General features: G+C 38.4%; 1 protein-coding gene across 2 annotated transcripts in view; it reads left to right on the top strand.

Moving 5' to 3' along the window:
• Positions 1-14584, top strand: part of RPGRIP1L (RPGRIP1 like) — a 94539-nt gene that overhangs the window by 40443 nt on the left and 39512 nt on the right. For both annotated transcript variants that reach the window (XM_068992477.1, XM_068992476.1), the window contains exons 14-16: positions 4848-5300; positions 9258-9409; positions 12662-13040. In XM_068992477.1, coding sequence (XP_068848578.1) covers positions 4848-5300; positions 9258-9409; positions 12662-13040 — 984 coding nt within the window. The remainder of the gene's footprint in view (positions 1-4847; positions 5301-9257; positions 9410-12661; positions 13041-14584) is intronic.

Genomic DNA, 14584 nt, shown 5'->3' with positions numbered 1-14584 from the left:
AAAGAATGCCTTTCGCAGCATGCTGGATACAGCTAGAGATTATCATACTAAGTGAACTAGGTCAGAAAGATCAAGACAAACACCATGCAGTGTCACTTATATGTGAAATCTAAAATATGACGCAAACAAACCTATCTACAAAACAGAAACAGAATCACAGATGTAGAGAATAGACTTGCGGTGGCCAGTGGGGAGAGGAGGGGGGAGAATGGTGGACCAAGAGGTTGGGGTTCGTAGATGCAAACTATTACATTTAGAGTGGAAAACCAACGAGGTCCTACTGTATAGCACAAGGAACTGTATCCAGTCTCCTGGGATAAAGTGTAGAGAAAAGGAATGTATATATGTGTTTACCTGAGTCACTTTGCTATACAGCAGAAATTAGCACGAGATTGTAAGTCAACTATATTTCAATTTAATTAATTAAAAAATAAACAGGGATACAATTACTCATGAAACATAGACTAAAAAATGAATAAAAACAGAAGCCTAGCAAACCAGCAGCTGCTGCTGCTGCTGCTGCTGCCACCGCCAAGTCGCTTCAGTCGTGTCCGACTCTGTGTGACCCCATAGACAGCAGCCCACCAGGCTCCCCCGTCCCTGGGATTCTCCAGGCAAGAACACTGGGGTGGGTTGCCATTTCCTTCTCCAATGCATGAAAGTGAAAGTTAAGTCGCTCAGTCATGCCCGACTCTTTGCAACCCCATGGACTACAGCCCACAGGCTCCTCCATCTGAGGGATTTTCCAGGCAAGAGTACTGGAGTGGGGTGCCATTGCCTTCTCCAAGCAAACTAGCAGAAACCCTTTTATTGAAACCCTTAAAGAATAAGAGTGGTAGGAGGAGAAGCAGGGCAGATGACGACATGGAATCCCACAAAAGTTCACAGAAGAGGATGTGGTCTTCATTGTCAATTAAGCAAGGAAATCAAGTAACTCAGCAGTGGCCACAGGGCTGGAAAAGGTCAGTTTTCATTCCAATCCCAAAGTAACACAGGACCAAAGTCCACTCACTCTAGAAATCAGTTGATTATTGGTGACTTTTTCTGGACTAGTTTCACAAGAAAAGTAAAGCAGATGCTTTTCGCAAGAGATGGAAGAGTGTCTGTTGCATGAGGAATAGGAGACACAAGTAGACATTACTCTTTTCAGAAGTTTGGATGTAACCTAGAGGAAAACATGTATTCAGAAAGAGACATATCTTTTGTTTTTTTATTGAAATATAGTTGATTTGCAATATATTAGTTTCAGATGTACCACGTAATGATTCAGTATTTTTGTAGATTATACTTCATTATAAGATATTATGAGATAATGGCTATAATTCACTGTGCTATACAATATACCCTTGTTGCCTATCTATTTTATACATAGTAGTCTGTATCTGTTAATCCCATACTCCCTAGTTTGTCCCTCCACTTCCTTCTCCCCTTTGGTAACCACAAGCTTTTTCCTATATCTGTGAAGTCTGCTTCTGCTTTACATATATATTAATTTGTATCATTTTTAGGTTCCATGTATAAGTGATATCATATACTATTTGTCTTTCTCTGATTTATTTCACTAAGTATAATATTCTCTAGGTCCATCTACATTGCTGCAAATATCAGAATTTCATTCTTTTTATGGCTGAGTAATATTCCATTAGGTATGTGTGTGTGTGTATTATATATGTGTGTGTGGGTATATACATATATATACCACATCTTCTTTATCTGTTCATCTGTTGATGGGCACTTAGGTGCCTCCAGGTCTTGCCTGTTGTAAATAGTGCTACTATGAGCATTCATTGAATCACAAAGAAAACAAAGGAATTCCAGAAGACCATCCACTTCTGCTTCTTTGACTATGCTAAAGCCTTTTTGTGGATCACAACAAACTGTGGAAAATTCTTAAAGAGATGGGGATACCTAACCACCTTACCTGCCTCCTGAGAAACCTGTTTGCAAGTCAAGAAGCTACAATTAGAACTGGACATGGAACAACAGACTGGTTCAAAATTGGAAAAGGAGTACATCAAGGCTGTATATTGTCACCCTGCTTATTTAACTTATATACAGAGTGAAAGTGAAAAGGAAAGTGAAGTCGCTCAGTCGTGCCTGACTCTTTGCGACCCCATGGATAGTAGCCTGCACCAAGCTCCTCTGTCCATGGGATTTTCAAGGCAAGAGTACTGGAGTGGGTTGCCATTTCCTTCTCCAGGGAATCTTCCCAACCCAGGGATTGAACCCAGGTCTCTCACATTGTAGACAGACACTTTACCATCTGAGCCACCAGGGAAGTCCATATATACAGAGTACATCATGTGAAATGCCAGGCTGGATGAATCACAAGCTAGAATCAAGATTGTCAGGAGAAATATCAACAACCTCAGTTAAGAAGATGATAACATTCTAATGGCAGAAAGAAAAGAGGAGCTAAAGAGCCTCTTGTTGAGGGTAAAAGAGGAGAGTGAAAAAGCTGGCTTAAAACTCAACATCCAGAAAAACTAAGATCGTGGCATCTGATCCCATCACTTCATGGTGGTAGATAGAAGGGAGAAAAGTGGAAGCAGTGATAGATCTTACTTTCTTGGGCTCCGAAATCACTGTGACTACAGCCATGAAATTAAGACACTTGCTCCTCAGAAGGAAAGCTATGACAAACCTAGAAAGTGTATTAAAAAGCAGAGACATCACTTTGCCAACAAAGGTCTGTATAGTCAAAGCTACGGTTTTTCCAGTAGTCATGTATGAATGTGAGATGAGATTTGGACGATAAAGAAGACTGAGCATCAAAAAGTCAATGCTTTCAAATGGTGATGTTGGAGAAGACTCTTGACAGTCCCTTGGACTGCAAGGAGCTCAAACCAGTCAATCAGGAAGGAAATTAACCGTGAATATTCATTGGAAGGACTGATGCTGAAGCTTCAGTACTTTGGCCACCTGATGGAAAGAGCCAACTCACTGGAAAAAACCCTCATCCCTCGTGCTGGGAAAGATTGAAGACAGAAGGAGAACGGGACAGCAGAGGATGAGATGGTTAGATAGCATTACCAACTCAGTGGACATGAATTTGAGCAAACTCAGGGAGATAGTAAAGGACAGGGGAGCCTGGTGTGCTACAGTCCATGGGGTTGCAAGGAGTCAGACACAACTTAGCAACTGAACAACAACATGAACATTGGGGTGCATGTATTATCTTTTTCAATAGTGTTTTTGTTTTTTCTGGATATGTATCCAGGAATGGAATTGCTGGATTATATGGTAGTTTTTATTTAGTTTTTTGAGGAACTTCCACACTCCTTACCATAGTGGCTGTACTAGTTTATATTCCCACCAACAGCATACAAGTGTTCCCTTTTCTCCACACCCTCACCAGCATTTATTTGTACACTTTTTCATAGCCATTCTGACAGGTGTGAGGTGATATCTCATTGTGGTTTTCACTTGCATTTCTCTAATAATTGGCAATGTTGAGCATCTTTTCATGTGCCTGTCAGCCATCTGTATGTCTTCTTTGGTGAATTATCTATTCAGGTCTTTTGCCATTTTTAATGAAGTTTTTTGAGTTTTTTTCATATTGGGTTTCATTTTTTCATATTATATATTTGAGGTGTTAGCCCATTGTAGGTCACATCATTTGTAAATATTTTCCTGCAGTCAGTAGATTATCTTTTTGTTTTGTCAGTAGTTTCCTTTACTGTCCAAAAGCTTTTAAGTTTAATTAGATCCAGTTTATTTAGTTTTGCTTTTATTTCTTTTGCCTTGGGAGGCAGATCCAGAAGACATATTGCTATAACTTATGTCAAAGAATGTTCTGCCTGTGTTCTCTTCTGGGAGTTTCATGGTTTCCGGTTTTACACTTATATCTTTAAACCATTTTGAGTTTATTTTTGTATATGATGTGAGGGAATGTTCTAATCTAGAAAGATATATATATATTTTAAGAGCAACTTTATAGAATTATAATGAACATACTTTTTTTTTCCCAGAATAATGCTTTTATTATTTTAAAAAATTTGATTCTTTATGGGAAAGTTCAAACATATATGAGTGGAAATAATTATATGGTAAACTCTGATGTACTTAACACATAGCCAATCAATTCATAGCCAATCTTTTTTCATCTGTATCCCCAATTCCCTTCCATCTTACCCATATCCTTTTGAAACAAATCTCAGATACCATATCATTTCATCAATAAATATTTCAGGATGCATCTAACTGAGGTCTTAAAAAATAACAATTTATACCTAAAAATAAACAATAATTATTTACTATCATAAAATTTCTAATCAATATTTAAGTTTCTGACCATACCACAACTTTTAAAAATGTTTATTTCTTTGGATGAACATACTTTAAATTGCACATATTTAAAGTGCACAATTTGGGAGTTTGGCATATATATATACACCTGTGAAACTATCACCATAATCAAGATAATAAACATATCCATCATCCCCAAAAGTAGAAAAATATATATTTGGATAAACTGACAAGAAGGTAGTAGTGGGAAGAGAAATTTATTTTAAAGGAGAGAAGATAATAGAGCCAAACCAAAGGAGCAAGTGGAATCTAAATATTTACCTCAGTTATTCATTCAAAGGCCTTTTTTTTTTTCTTTCTCCTTTTTCCTGGTATATCCTGTATCACCACTTAAGTTGTAATTTTTTAACTAAATGATGTCAAAATAAATGATAGATTTCTTTAAAACACAGTATCAGTTACAGAAAAACAGTGTAGCTGTAGAATTTGATTGGGGCTATACACTGCAAGCCCTCAGATTTCCCACCACTTCATATTGATCTTTGTGTCTTTATATATCAACACCTTAAAACCTCTAAATTGTGTGTCTTCTCTTACAGCCCAACTAAAGGATATTGCCTATGGCACCAAGCAGTACAAATTTAAGCCAGAAATCATGCCGGATGACTCAGTTGATGAATTTGATGAAACCATTCACTTAGAACGAGGGGAAAATCTATTTGAAATCCATATCAACAAAGTAACCTTTTCTTCCGAAGTTTTACAGGCATCTGGGGATAAAGAGCCTGTCACCTTCTGTACCTACGCTTTCTATGATTTTGAACTACAGACAACTCCCATAGTACGGGGCCTTCACCCAGAATATAACTTTACTTCTCAATACCTCGTTCATGTTAATGACTTATTCTTACAATACATTCAGAAAAGTACTGTCACTCTTGAGGTCCATCAAGCTTACAGCACAGATTATGAAACAATCGCAGCTTGTCAGTTGAGATTCCATGAAATTCTAGAAAAAAGTGGTCGAATATTTTGCACAGCAAGTTTGGTTGGTGAGTACAGTCTTACAGACTTTGGCTGTTTGAATTCCTGATTGGTTTCTATATTAATAAGGCATTTCACATTAGTATCTGCTCTCACAGATTCAAGGTGCCTTTAGGGTAAGGACACTGTTCTCTGATTCAGCTGCCCACTGTTGATTGCACTCTTAAATGTCATTGATAATGTCAGTACAATGGCTGTTAATTTTTTAAAGCTTCTTAGTACAAATGTTTATTTACCATGTTGATATCTGTTTGATTAAACATTAATTATAGTATGTTGATCAAATATTTTTTAAAGAGCGTATCATTATCACTGTTAAAGAGCACTGGGAATACTGTGATCAGTAATAAATAAGACAGATGAAGCCCCTGCCCTCCTGTAGCTTACCTTCTAGAGGGGAAGATGGGCTGTAAAACTATACACCTATCCTTAGATATGAAAGATGATCGAAGCAAGAGGCTAAAGAGAGAGATGGAAGGTTGCTTGTTGAGATAAGGACTTCCCTACAGGATGACACTGATAGAGAGACCTGAATAAAGGTCCGTATCAGCCATGGGGCAGCTAAGCCCATGCACTGCAACTAGAGAGCGCCTGTGCTGCACCTAGGACCCACGGCCAAATAAATACTTTTAGAAACATTTTTTAACAAGAAAGCTGCATGTCAGCACCCAGGGGAAGATTGTTTCAGGCAGAGGGAACAGCAAGCACAAAGGCCTGAGGGAAAACAAACCCGACCGATTAGAGGAACATTGAGGAGGCCTGTGACGAGAGCAGAGATGACAGTAAAGCAGTAGGCAGGGATCCGATCATGCTGTAGAGCTTTGTGGGTCATGTTTGGACTTTTTATTTCTCTGACTGATGCAAGTCATTGGATAGTTTTGAGAAGGTGAGTTACGAGATCACACGTAGGTTTTCTTTGTGTTTGTTTGTTTGGCTGTGCTGGGTCTTCATTGCTGCACACTGGCTTTCTCTAGTTGCAGCAAGTTGGGGCTACTCTGTAGTTGCAGGCGGCTTTTCTTGCTGCGGAGCACAGGCTCACAGGCTTCAGTAATTACAGCACTCGGGCTCAGTAGTTGCAGCTCACAGCCTCAGTAGTTATGATACTTGGGCTTAGTTGCTCCACAGCACGTGGAATCTTCCCAGAGCAGGGATCAAATCCATGTCCTGTGCATTGGCAGGTGGGTTCTTATCCACCACACCACCAGGGAAGTCCAAAACACATAGATATTGGAAGAACCATGCTGGGTGCTGTGGCAGGAATAGTCTATACAGGCCAAGAGGGGAAATAGGACCATTTTCAGGTGATTGCATTAATCTGTGGAAAGAGGATGGTGGCTTGGATTAAGGTAATGACAATGAAAGTAGTGATAAGACATAGTCATATTCAGTGTAGGTTAACTCTTCTTTAAAAACTTGTTCATCAGCTGAATGTAGAGAAACAAGAGAAACAGGCAAGGTAAGAATTTTGGTGTGAACAGCTAGAAGAATGATGAAGCCATTTGTTGAAATAGATTGGGGAGAGGAACAGATTTGAGGAAGAAAACTTAAGAATAGTGTCTGAACAAGATTGACCTGCCTATTAGACAGCCAAGTGGAAATGTCACATGAGCAGTTGGATATAATAGTCTGATGGTCAGGGATAGAAATATAAAAGTGGGATTCATTAGCATACAGAATATATTTTAAGCCTTAGATCCAGATAATTTCACAGAGTAACTGTACATAAAGAAGAGAAATGGACCAAAGATTGAGCGTTGGGAAACTAAAATTTAGCATTCAAGAGGAAGAGGAAGAGCCACCAAAAGGCAACTAAGGAGTCACCGGTGAAAAGGGAGATAAACCAAGAGTATAAACCAAGAGAGAAACCAAGTATAACCAAGAGATAAACCAAGAGATCCTAGAGGCCAAACAAAGAAGCCTTCTCAAGAAAGAAAGAAGCTGACTTAGGTTCTAGGGAGGGGTTTTATTTTATTGATTGAATAGATAATATATTCACATGGTTCAAAAAATCCTGCCCTCAAAAACTTAGTGTCATAGAGAAGTAAACTGGTGAAGTGACAGTTGCCAAAGCAGTCAGTGCCCTAATGGGGACATAGTCCTCAATTCCTGCAAAGGAAGCAGGAAGCTCTCCAGTCTCCTGGGAGCCATAGAGGAAGTCGTCACAGAGGAAGAGAGATAAAGAGCCGCAGAGTTGTGAGAAGGACTAAAGATGTGCAGGGCAGACATGCAAAGGTGTATTACGTACAGTATAGATTTGGCAATAGGTATGGTGTTGGAATGTGAAGTGAAGTGGGCCTTAGAAAGCATCACTACGAACAAAGCTAGTGGAGGTGATGGAATTCCAGCTGAGCTAATTCAAATCCTGAAAGATGATGCTGTAAAAGTGCTACACTCAACATGCCAGCACATTTGGAAAACTCAGCAGTGGCCACAGGACTGGAAAAGGTCAGTTTTCATTCCAGTCCCAAAGACAGGCAATGCCAAAGAATGTTCAAACTACCGCATAATAAAGTATGGTATCTTCTAAAACATTAAAAGGGTTTCATGGGGACTCCCTGAAGGTCAGGAAGCAACAGTTAGAACTGGACATGGAACAACAGACTGGTTCCAAATAGGAAAAGGAGTATGTCAAGGCTGTATATTGTCACCCTGCTTATTTAACTTATATGCGGAGTACATCATGAGAAACACTGGACTGGAAGAAACACAAGCTGGAATCAAGATTGCCGGGAGAAATATCAATAACCTCAGATATGCAGATGACACCACCCTTATGGCAGAAAGTGAAGAGGAACTAAAAAGCCTCTTGATGAAAGTGAAAGTGGAGAGTGAAAAAGTTGGCTTAAAGTTTAAAGCTCAACATTCAGAGAACAAAGATCATGGCATCTGGTCCCATCACTTCATGGGAAATAGATGGGGAAACAGTGGAAACAGTGTCAGACTTTATTTTTTGGGGCACCAAAATCACTGCAGATGGTGATTGCAGCCATGAAATTAAAAGACTTACTCCTTGGAAGAAAAGTTATGACCAACCATACTTTGCTGACTAAGGTCCGTCTAGTCAAGGCTATGGTTTTTCCTGTGGTCATGTATGGATGTGAGAGTTGGACTGTGAAGAAGGCTGAGCGCCAAAGAATTGATGCTTTTGAACTGTGGTGTTGGAGAAGACTCTTGAGAGTCCCTTGGACTGCAAGGAGATCCAACCAGTCCATTTTGAAGATCAGTCCTGGGATTTCTTTGGAAGGAATGATGCTAAAGCTGAAACTCCCGTACTTTGGCCACCTCATGCGAAGAGTTGACTCATTGGAAAAGACTCTGATGCTGGGAGGGATTGAGGGCAGGAGGAGAAGGGGACGACCAAGGATGAGATGGCTGGATGGCATCACAGACTCAATGGACGTGAGTCTGAGGGAACTCCGGGAGTTAGTGATGCACAGGGAGGCCTGGCATGCTGTGATTCATGGGGTCAAAGAGTCGGACATGACTGAGTGACTGAACTGAACTGAACTGATGGTATTTTCCCCTGTACTTATGGTACAGTAGAAAAATTAGGAAGGTGCCAAAGATTTCTTGAAATTTGAATTATAATGTGGAATATCACATTCATAGTTTTGAGGTTTCGTATTGTATCTATCAGACTACATTGAGTGCAGCTTGTTTAAAAAAAATAGCATCAGAAAAAAATCTTTTTTCATGTTAGAAGGATTGAAATAGTGTGAATTAGACTACCTCAAACATAGTTTTTTAATAATATTTAATACATAGTGAAACTCATACTTGCAGAAGTAATTTATTCTCTTTTTCTCTGTTATTTACCAGTCACACACCATCTGTGCAAGTCATATATTATTTTATTCAGTATAAAATTTATAGTTTTAATGCCTAATACCATTGATGTTTGTTTTACTGGTATATATTTTGATTTATGGGGCCACTTTAACAGTGAATTATGTATCGGTTTGTAGGAACTAAAGGAGACATCTCCAATTTTGGCACAGTGGAATACTGGTTCCGATTAAGAGTTCCCATGGATCAAGCGATTCGGCTTTATCGAGAACGGGCAAAGGCTTTGGGATACATAACATCAAATTTTAAGGGGCCAGAGCAAATACAATGGGTAAGCTTGTTTGACTTTACAACCCTATTATGACACGGAAATTTTATAGTATTTCTTTATATTACCATGCTTTAAACTGAAATCACTTTCTTTCACAGCCATCAAGTGGCTTTTTTTTTTTTAAACTTTTTATGTCAAAATAATCATAGACTTAACAGGAAGTAGCAAAAATGTACAGAGGTCCCGTGTAGCTTTCACCCTGCTTCTCCCAGTTGTAATATTTTATGTAACTATAGTATAGTATCAAAGCCAGGAAATTGACATTGGTACAGTACTATTATGGTACAGTACGATTAACTAGGCGAGCACTGTTAACTAGGCTACAGACTTTATTCAGATTTTCTAAGTTTTTACATGCACTTATGTGTGTATGCATGTACACTGTTATTTGTGTATGTGTGTGTGTGTATGTTTATGTAGGAAGAAGCAGAGTTCAATGCAGTTTTATCATTTGTATATAATCATGTATCAACCACCACAATCAAGATATAAAATTGATCTGTCACCCCAAAGGAACTCCCTTGTGCTATTCAGGACACTTTTGAAAAATAGAATTGCAGTGCTAATATTACACATCAGTTGTAACTTTCATTACAATTTCTGCTGTTAAGGAAATGAATAGCTGTTCTTGGAGTTTCAGTTATTCTTTTTTTCCAACCATTTCCAACTTCTTCCGAGCTGTTTCAGAAACTTGTAGCTTTCTGAAATGCAAAGTAAAATATAAAATGAATATTCTTTTACTGAGAATTAGAGGTTTAAAAGCAATTCCTCAGAGTAGCATTTTCCAAACTGTGTTTCATGAAGTCTTAACAGTCTTATTTCCAGAAGAATTCCATGATCCAATAAATGCAGGAAAGACTGAATTGAGCAAAGTTAAATAAGACCCTTGACTTTAGGGCTTCTTTTGAGATTTGAGTATAACTCGAATCTCAAGAGGAAGCATGAAGTATACACTTAAGTAACAAAGGGATAGAATATAGTAGAAATATTTTGGAATGTCTATTCAAGGCACAATTCTCTTTTTTCACTTGGAACTGCCTTCTCTTCCAATCCATGGGGCTGGGCCCCCAGTGGCCAGCTTTACATTTGATGATCCTGCTCTCTCCCACTCCACCCAATTATAATTAATGATTTAGTAATAGCCGCCTGCCTCCAACTGAGCCAATCAGATTCTGCTTTCTGAGATCAAGAGAGAGTAAGACTCTCCATGGCTGAAATGTGGGAAGCTGGGAGCTATAGGGCAGCCATCTGCCACCATGTTAAACTGCAAAGGAAAGAAAATGTATCTAGAAAGAGAATAATGAGCAAGCATACAGAGAAAAATGAAGAACTAGATGGAAAGTAAATTCCTATAGTTTTCCAGTCCCATTCCCTTCCTAAGACACAACCACATTTCTGCTACACAGTTCTGTGAGATAGCCCCATAGCCTTATATTAAAGGCTCCCAAGGTAGAGCAGTGGTAAAGAAGCCACCTGCCCATGCAGCAGATGTTAGAGATGTGGATTCAGTCCCTGGGTCCGGAAGATCCCCTGGAGAAGGAAATGGCAACCCACTCCAGTATTCCTCCCAGGAAACTTCCATGGACAGAGGAGCCTGGCGGGCTACAGTCCATGGGGTTGCAAAAGAATCAGACATAACTGAGTGACTATGCATGCTCTTATATTAAAGTCTCTTTTCATTGTATTTGCTTGGTGAAATCAGTTTTTATAGCTTTCAATTCAAAGAACCATGATAATATAACATTGATTCCCAAACTTAAAGAATGGCACCTATGTCCCAGCGATCATCTTTCTGGATTAATGCTCTTCAGAGCACACCTTGGGAAATGCCATTATGAAAAAGGGAATTAGAAATAGTGAAACCACATGATTTATTAATTTTTGTAATTTGAAGAGTTTTAGACTTCCAGTTTATGATTTGAATGAACCATTTAGTGGTGGAACTTCAGCTTTTGTGGGTAGGGTTGAGGGGAGAAGCAGAAGGGGTACTTTGTAAATCATTCCACTCAGTCCCTCTATAGCCAGATGCAAAGTAGCCCTGGGAAAGCAGTACTGTGATTCCCTTCTCAGATTGGCACCCCACTCCAGTACTCTTGCCTGGAAAATCCCATGGGCGGAGGAGCCTGGTAGGCTGCAGTCCATGGGGTCACGAAGAGTCGGACCTGACTGAGCGACTTCCCTTTCACTTTCATGCACTGGAGAAGGAAATGGCCACCCACACCAGTGTTCTTGCCTGGAGAATCCCAGGGACAGGGAAGCCTGGTAGGCTACCGTCTATAGGGTCGCACAGAGTCAGACACTACTGAAGTGACTTAGCATACCACCGGATGTCTCCACTAAGGAGATTATGACTTCAATTCTGTTTTCTTTCTCTTATAAGCTTCTCTAGAATCAAAAATTCCAGATGTTCAACCCAGATTCAAAAATACAGTGAAAGAGGGGTCCCTGCATGGGAGGTGGAGAGTTCTCTGACACTGCAACACTGCATTGTTTTGTCCCAGATCACATCGGCTACGAAAGGCTTAGCATTTCGTCAAGGCAGTTGTTCGCTAGAGTACTTGTGCACCAATTGCCTGAGTAATAGTTCCATAGAGGGCCATAGAGTCGCTTCCAACTCTGCCTGATAACTTCCTTTGCTCATCTGTCTTCTGAAAAGTCCCTCCAATCCAAGATTTTACCCCTCCAAAGTTTATCTCTCACTCTGTTCCCTTGTTGCTTGGCCTCAGGTATCTGCATCCCCAAATCCCATTGGTTCAGGATGAGGGCCAACCCAAATATAACAAAATTGTCTGTCTGGGTGGGTACCATCAAGTTCATTAGTTCTCACTTAAGAATGAGATATGATCAGAATAACTGGAATAGTTGAAGCATTAGCTGTTAATAAAATTGTAAACTAGGGAACATTTATCTTTGAACCTATCTGCTCACTTTACTTGTTAAGCATTAAATAGAATTAAAAAACATCAGACTATTTTCTTGGCTTTATTTATTTTTGTTTGTTTGTTTTAACAGCAATCTCTACATGTATGTTCACTCTTTTATAGTTGCTGCTAGCTAACAGCATCTATACACAGGTTCTAGAGAATATTGGTTTTGAGTAAGTGTCAAGAGTCTTTTACTGAGAAATTCACTATGAAGTGAAAATCTGCAGTCTTTTGGTCCTTTTACAAAGTTATTGTGTTTGGGGGTTGGCAGCTGCTGTTTACTTTTCATTGTATTACTACTGTAATATAAATATGTATGTTTTTCCAGTTAAGTCATCAAGCACCCAAAACTGCTCAGCTCAGTTCTACTGATTCCACAGATGGCAACTTAAATGAACTTCATATTACAGTAAGAAGTTGCAACCACCTGCAGTCCCGAGCAAGCCACCTTCAGCCACACCCATATGTTGTGTACAAGTTTTTTGATTTTGCAGACCATGACACAGCCATCATTCCCAGTAGCAATGATCCACAGTTTGATGATCATATGTGTTTCCCAGTGCCAATGAATATGGATTTGGATCGATACCTAAAGTCAGAGTCTCTGAGTTTTTATGTATTTGATGATAGTGATACCCAGGAGAATATTTACATAGGAAAAGTCAATGTGCCTCTGATTTCATTGGCACATGACAGATGTATTTCAGGTAAGCCTATTTCTTGAATCCATGAAATTGTTTAAAAAAAAAACAACCTAAATTAGTCCTCAGTGTTATTCATATGATCTATTTGTAACTAATCTTTCTAGCCTTCTAAGATAATCTTAAAGTTTGGACCCACAATATTATATTTTTGTAGTTATTTTCTTAATAGTTATTCTAAGAATTACAATATGCACCTCAACGTGACACAATGCACTTAAACTTAATGCTAATAACTTTCACTGAAATTTAGAAAAATCTACCCCAATATAATTCCATTCCCTCCCCCTTCCTTTGTGATACTGTTGTCATATATGTGTGTGTGTGTGTATATATATATATATATATATACATATATATATATATACACATGGTATACCTATATGTGTTATAAACCCAAAAGTACAATGTTAGTTATTGCTTTATATAACTTTATGGCCTATAAGAGAAGGGAGAAAATATGTAATTATAGGAAACTTTTATATTAACTTATGTATTTAGCATCTCTGGTATTTATATCTTCATTTGGGTTTGAGTTACTGTCTGGTGTCAATTTCTTACTCCAAATAGCTCTATTTCCTCTCCATCTTTTGTGTTATTATTTCATGTATTTTTTATCTTTATATATTATAAATCCTCAAGATAATAATTTTATAATTATGCAGTTGTTTTTTTAATCAGTTAAGAAATGAGGGAAAACCATATTTATACTTTTTCTAATTACCTATGTAGTTACCTTTATTCACCTCTGTTTCTTCATACTGATATGAGTTACCATCTGGTATAACTTCCTATTAGCCTGAAGAAATTCTTCTAATTTGCCTTGTGAGTCAGGTCTACTGGCAGTGAATTCACTTAAGCATTGTTATCTGGCAATGTCTTTATATATAGCTTTTATTTTCTGAAGGATAGTCTTGCTGGATATCATATTCTTAGTTGTCAGGTTTAGTTTATTTAAGCACTTAGAGTCTATTGGACAGTTGATTCTGGCATTCATTGTTTCTAATGAGAAATCATCTGTTAATCTTTTTATGATTCCCTAATACATAATACAATTTTCAAGATTTTCTTTCTTTTTTGTGGGGGGTGGGGAGGGCGTTCAACAGTTCCACTCTGATATGTTTAGTTGCAGATCCCTTTGTGCTTTTCTGCTTATAATTTGTTGAGCTTCTTTATGTATAGAGTACTGTTAGGTATCAGATTTGGGGAGTTTTCTGCCCTTATTTCTTCAGTTATTTTTTTCTGCCCTTTCTTCCACTTCTTAGGTTCCTGTTACACATATGTTCATATGTTTAATGGTGTCCTACAGATCTCTGAGGCTTTGTTCATTTTTCTTTTGTTTCATTTTCTATTGATTAGTCTTCAAGTTCATTGACTCTTCTGCCAATTCATATCTCCTACTAAACCCCTCTATTGAATTTTTTCATTTCAGTAATTATACTTTTTAACTCCAGAACTCCTTTTTAGTTCTCTCTGTTTTTATTGAGATATGGTTGATGTATAATATGTTACAAGTATACAACATAGTGATTTGTCATTTTTAAGGGTTA

Source organism: Capricornis sumatraensis, chromosome 20 (assembly GCF_032405125.1).
Source record: "Capricornis sumatraensis isolate serow.1 chromosome 20, serow.2, whole genome shotgun sequence".
In the NCBI taxonomy this organism is placed as follows: domain Eukaryota; kingdom Metazoa; phylum Chordata; class Mammalia; order Artiodactyla; family Bovidae; genus Capricornis; species Capricornis sumatraensis.
This window is presented reverse-complemented; position numbering and strand designations above follow the sequence as displayed.